The sequence below is a fragment of the Fulmarus glacialis genome, unplaced genomic scaffold (genome assembly GCF_000690835.1).
Source record: "Fulmarus glacialis isolate BGI_N327 unplaced genomic scaffold, ASM69083v1 scaffold22568, whole genome shotgun sequence".
NCBI classification, from domain to species: domain Eukaryota; kingdom Metazoa; phylum Chordata; class Aves; order Procellariiformes; family Procellariidae; genus Fulmarus; species Fulmarus glacialis.
Window position 1 is genome coordinate 2,758 of NW_009229241.1, and position 5,895 is coordinate 8,652.

The 5,895-nt window shown below is 53.2% G+C and overlaps 1 protein-coding gene across 3 annotated transcripts; it reads right to left on the reverse strand.

The window, feature by feature from the left end:
- Positions 1-2,292: 2,292 nt before the first annotated feature.
- LOC104081166 (actin, cytoplasmic 1) lies at positions 2,293-5,736 on the reverse strand. Of its 3 annotated transcripts, none has more exons than XM_009583794.1 (5): positions 5,476-5,736; positions 4,913-5,152; positions 3,944-4,382; positions 3,428-3,609; positions 2,293-3,044 (listed from the first exon to the last, which is right to left on the reverse strand). In XM_009583794.1, the coding sequence occupies exons 1-5, from the start codon at positions 5,731-5,733 to the stop codon at positions 2,901-2,903; spliced, it is 1,263 nt and encodes a 420-aa protein (XP_009582089.1). In that variant the 5' UTR covers positions 5,734-5,736; the 3' UTR covers positions 2,293-2,900. The 3 variants fall into 3 exon arrangements, with proteins under 3 accessions (XP_009582089.1, XP_009582092.1, XP_009582090.1); XM_009583797.1 differs by having other exon boundaries at positions 4,913-5,023; positions 5,476-5,553; XM_009583795.1 differs by having other exon boundaries at positions 4,913-5,124; positions 5,463-5,553.
- Positions 5,737-5,895: the final 159 nt, after the last annotated feature.

A 5,895-nucleotide genomic window follows, 5' to 3' on the forward strand; every position in this document is an offset into this window, starting at 1 on the left:
CTTCAAGAGCCAGGACATGGCTAAACCAACTCCTCTACCGCCCTTCCTGTGACAGGCCCCTCTGTGAAACAGCGAGGGGTGAACCAAGCCCTTCGAAACGCAATGACGGAGAAACTGAGGTTAAAAAAAATCCCCCCTCTTTCAGCGCCTGGCGTTCCTGAGAGAAAACCACCCTGGGCTCCCCCCTTGCTCACCAGAGTCCGGAGCAGTGAGTAATGCTCGCAGGCTTCCCTACCCGGCACCACATTCTTTTCTCCAGCATGTAATGGCCCAGAGGAGGAATAAACTGAGCCTTGCTGGAGGAGCCTGCAGAGTAGCTATGCATGCTGCAGCCTCGCACTGTAGAAACATCAGGAAGGGTTGTGAAAGGCTCAGCCTCATTTTATTGGGGGGCTGTTTGCCTGGAACAGCAAGTGAAATAGGAAGAAAGAAGAAAAAACACCCTGCAAAGTGTTAACTAATAGAAAGCCTCACCTGCTGCGCCCTGGAGCATGAAAATCAGCCCAGCTCCCCTGTGGCTCTGCACCAGCCCATTGCTTGCCCTCTCCCTGTGCCTGCACCTCTCCCCGCCTAAGCTGCTCTCAGCCCCCGGCGTTTTGCTGCTCTGTGGTTTCTCCCCACTGCCACCATCATCTTTTCTGTTCTTTGTGTCTCAACACATTTTTCCACAGTGATCAGTGGCAGTTTCAGGGATGGCTGATGGCAGAAGAGGAGACTCATGGACTAGCACCCTGTTTCCCTCTTGCCATCATCTCTTCTTGCCTCCTGGCCTTTTTCCTGCCCCATTCCCACCAGCTCCCTCCTCAGGGGCTGCCATTGCCTCCTCCTCAATCCATTTCCCCAAGACCTCAGGTTATAAGCCCAGTTTGGGCCTTGCTCCAACCTGTTTCACCTCCCCCGTTGCAAACTGGTGCTTCCAGTAACTCGTCTGCCCAGCCCAGTGTCTGCACCTACAGCCCGGCCAGGCTCCTACTGCACCCAGGGCAGCTGGGAGGGAGGCTGGGGAGATGAAGGGCAGAAACCGGCAGGTCCACCCTGAATACAGCACGATGCCAGAGCAGGATCAGGCCAGGCGGGGGATTAATGAGCCTGTTCCCTGCCTTTCATCTGCTGCGAGCATGACACAATCATGGCCATTAGCTCTTCAAAGACAGGCAGGTTGGAGGAGCCTTGGGAAGCCAGCACGCCTGGGAGCAAGGCTCCAAGGTCTGGTCTGCCTGAGTTGGCCATGCGCAGCGTCACCTGGCTTTGCTCTCCCTGGTCCCTGACCTGGCAGCCTTGGTCCTCTCTGTCTCCTTCCTTCCACAGCAGTGGCTCCAGCTCCTGGGGCTCGCAGGCTCTGCTGTGCCCAGCAGGGTCTCAGCTCCCAGCACAGCTTTGTGAGGGCCCCTGCTGTGGCTGCTCCTTTTCATGAAACTGGAGAACTTGATCCATCAAACAAGGCTGAAGCTTCACAGAAGATTCAGAAGCCCAGAGGATGGGGACAGAGCTAAGAAGCCATGCAAACCTCCTTCCTGGCAGAGGCTGGGCTAGAAGCAGGTATCTGCACTGGCCACAGCAAGTCCTGGAGCTGTAGGTGTCACAGGAGCTTCCTCTCCCCACACCCTTTTCCCAGCCCCACCCCTGCCCAGCCATGTGTAACAGCCCAGCAGCCCTGCTCTCTGAAGTCAAGTTTTTTCCACTTCACAACTTTCTCCTGCCTTCTCTTGAAAGCTGCTCCACCCAACAAGCAGTTTGGCAGAGAGCATGAGTCTCCCAGCCTGAACCCAGGCCTCCCTCTCAGGACAAACCAAGAGCAGGACAGACAAGCTCAGGCACCTGATGCAGGTTGAAGAGGGGACACTGTTCTATGGGCAGCTGCAAACTAGCCAAAGGAGCCTCAGCTAAGGGAGAAGCCAGCTGCTTTGGCATGATGTTTATGGCATCTCACTTGCTTCCATCAGGCCAAAGCAAGTCATACTGCACTAAGGAGACACACACAACACAGCATTTCAGAGCGCAGCTGGATCCCCACTCAGCCCAGCTCCTCCAGCAGCTCCCTATTGCACACACTGGCAGTTTCTAGAGAGCTCCACAGCCCAGGGCAGCCTTGGAAACCTGCAGGTTTGGCAAGCTCAGCTCTTCCCCCACTGTATCACCACAAGCCATCTGGCTTGCACACCAGGCAGCCTGCAGCGCCAGCATCCACCCCCCCCATCAGATAGCTGACCTGTGCAGCCTGGCAAGGCTAGATCAGAGCACGTAGTAACTGTCAAGTGGCATGGAAGAAAGAAAATGAACAATCAACACCAGTCAAGCCTCTATGGTGTGCACTTTTATTTGAACTGGTCTTAAGTCAGTGTACAGGTAGCCCCTCCCTCCCCCACATACTGGCACCACTTCTCCTAGACCCTGCGGGGGACTGTAAAGCCTTCATTCACATCTATCACTGGGGAACACAGCCCGCTTGCTTGACAAATCGAAGAGAAAAAGGATCAAGTGTGTTTTGTTTTTAAGGCGGAAAGATACAAAAAGACACTTGTTGGGTTACATAATTTACAGACAAGCAATTATAACCTAACACCAGTAACTGGCATCGGCTCCCTCCACACTGGGCTGCTGCCTTCACAGAGGCGAGTAACTTCCTGTAACAATGCATTATAACAATATTTGGAATGACTATTAAAAAAAGAAACAAATGTACAATCAAAGTCCTCAGATGCATTGTAGAACTTTGGGGGCGTTCGCTCCAACATGTTTCATTTTAAGACTGCTGCTGACACCTTCACCATTCCAGTTTTTTAATCCTGAGTCAAGCGCCAAAAAAAAAACAAATAAAGCCATGCCAATCTCGTCTTGTTTTATGCGCATTTATGGGTTTTGTTTCATCACAAGGGTGTGGGTGTTGGTAACAGTCCGGTTTAGAAGCATTTGCGGTGGACAATGGAGGGTCCGGATTCATCGTACTCCTGCTTGCTGATCCACATCTGCTGGAAGGTGGACAGGGAGGCCAGGATGGAGCCTCCGATCCAGACAGAGTACTTGCGCTCAGGTGGGGCAATGATCTGCAGGGAAAAGGAGGAATCAGTCAGATGCACAGTGTCACACCACACTCGCTGCCCAGGCATGGCCCTGCGAGACAGAGCTGCCCAATTCCCTTATCTAGCCTTGGCCAAGACACCATGAAGTCCAAAGAGGCTTAAGACACAGCCTCACACACCCACCTCCCTCCTCCTCCTCCCTTTGCAGCCAGTATTTACACTAATCCCATTATTCATACAGCTGGGTGGATGCCATCTTGTCCAGAGCAAGGCCATTAAGGCCGCACCAGACACAGAAGTATGGTTTCTATCTTTTCTAGTAGGAGTTTAGCTTAACCTCCCCCTCCACCCACTCTGCATTTCAGCATTAACAGGGGTGCTGGGAGGTTCCCCTGACTCCATCCTACCTTGATTTTCATTGTGCTGGGTGCCAGGGCTGTGATCTCCTTCTGCATCCTGTCAGCAATGCCAGGGTACATTGTGGTACCACCAGACAGCACTGTGTTGGCATACAGGTCCTTACGGATATCCACATCGCACTTCATGATGGAGTTGAAGGTAGTTTCATGGATACCACAGGACTCCATACCTGTGAGGAAGAAGCAGTCTCAAGTCAGCAAGGGCTCAGACACAGCCAAGGAAGCCTGAGGAGCTATTATGGGCAACCAAGAGACCAGCAGCCCCTTCAGTAGGAAGGCACTACAAAGCCATGGCTCTGACATGCTCAGCCTCCTGTTCTACTGTCCCAAGACACTCAAACAAACAGCTTTAGGCTGTGTAGAAAGTGAGGCTAACTGGTGGGACAGCACAGACCTTGCTATGGACCAGCAATAATATGGTAACTGGCTGCCATGAGCTCCAGGTCACCCTTTACAGAAAGGAACATTGAGGGGCACATGGTATCCTAGAACAGTTGGACTTACCCAAGAAAGATGGCTGGAAGAGGGCCTCAGGGCACCTGAACCTCTCATTGCCAATGGTGATGACCTGGCCATCAGGGAGTTCATAGCTCTTCTCCAGGGAAGAGCTAGAGGCAGCTGTGGCCATCTCCTGCTCAAAATCCAGGGCAACATAGCACAGCTTCTCCTTGATGTCACGCACAATTTCTCTCTCAGCTGTGGTGGTGAAGCTGTAGCCTCTCTCTGTCAGGATCTTCATGAGGTAGTCCGTCAGGTCACGGCCAGCCAGATCCAGACGGAGGATGGCATGGGGGAGGGCATAACCTTCGTAGATGGGCACAGTGTGGGTAACACCATCACCAGAGTCCATCACAATACCAGTGGTACGACCAGAGGCATACAGGGACAATACAGCCTGGATGGCTACATACATGGCTGGAGTGTTGAAGGTCTCGAACATGATCTAGGGAGAGAAAAGAAGGGGTTGGATCAACAGCAAAAAACAGGGTTCTCGCTACAGGTCTACACCAAGTCCATGCAAGTGGTTTTACTTTTGTCCCTAGATAAGGGACTTCTCTCCACTCCCCCTCGAAGTCCATGCTTATCTTGCCTGGTCTCCACCCACACCTGCCAGGTCAGAGCCTGAGCAGGGACACCACCACAACAGACCCATCCACATGTCACAGCAAGGAACAAAACAGATGCCAAGTAAACTACAGTACAGTCACTCAAGGCTGGTAAATGGATTAGTGTGTCTAGTCAGAAACAGCAGTTAGACAAGTTGCTAGTTCAGTCTCAGAGAAAGCCAGCTTAGAAGAGCAAACAAAACCTGTCAAGGTCCAGCAAAGAGGAGACTCAGGTCAGGAAAGGAAAACCCTGTAAAGATGGCAAAAAGGGAGAATAGTGGTGAAGGAGGAGAGAGGACAAAATGGAAGAGGAGAGCTGGCCTGCAGCAACATCTGCTGTAGCTCCAAGCTCCAGAGTTTTACACACCTGTGTCATCTTCTCTCTGTTGGCTTTGGGGTTCAGGGGAGCCTCTGTGAGCAGCACAGGGTGCTCCTCAGGGGCTACTCTCAGCTCATTGTAGAAAGTGTGGTGCCAGATCTTCTCCATGTCATCCCAGTTGGTGACAATACCGTGTTCAATGGGGTACTTCAGGGTCAGGATTCCTCTTTTGCTCTGGGCTTCATCACCAACATAGCTGTCTTTCTGGCCCATACCAACCATCACACCCTGCACAACAAAGAAAAGCAGTAAGCAAGCTGAAGGGCAAGCCCCACTGGGTGGATAATCTGCTTTTCCGAAAGCTAGGTCTCCAGTTACTGTCCCTCTGCTGTCCCCACTCTATCAAGAAAGGCATTCAGCCAACTGCTCCAACACACACTGCACAAGAGCTCTGCAGAGGCTGTGCTCCCCACCAGCTGTGTTGCAGTACAGAAACCTCTTGTGTTACAAAGCCAAATGAAAGGGTTTCTTGAAGCTCAATGCCTCTAGGGGAACCGTTTCCACCCAAAGCTCCTCTCTTTTGCCCGGTAACAGGCACCCCAGCCACCTACCTGATGTCTGGGGCGACCCACGATGGATGGGAAGACAGCACGGGGAGCATCGTCCCCGGCGAAACCGGCCTTGCACATACCGGAACCATTGTCAACAACGAGCGCGGCGATATCATCATCCATGGCTGGCTGCAGAAGAAGAGGAGAGAAAGAGACACGATGAGCATCACCGCTCACGCACCGGCCACCCAGCCCCGTCCCCGCGGCGGCAGGCGGGGAAGGGAAGGCGATGCCGCCGCCGAGGCCTTCCCCACCCATTTCCTTCCTGCCGGCGCGGCACCGCTTCGCCCGGCGCCCGCTAGAGGGTGCGACGCCTTCCAGATTTCGGCGCCGCACGGATTTGGGACAAAGGAAGTCCCTGCGCCCTCTTGCATTATTACCATAAAAGGCAATGGATGGAGCGCGCCGCGCCTTGCCGGC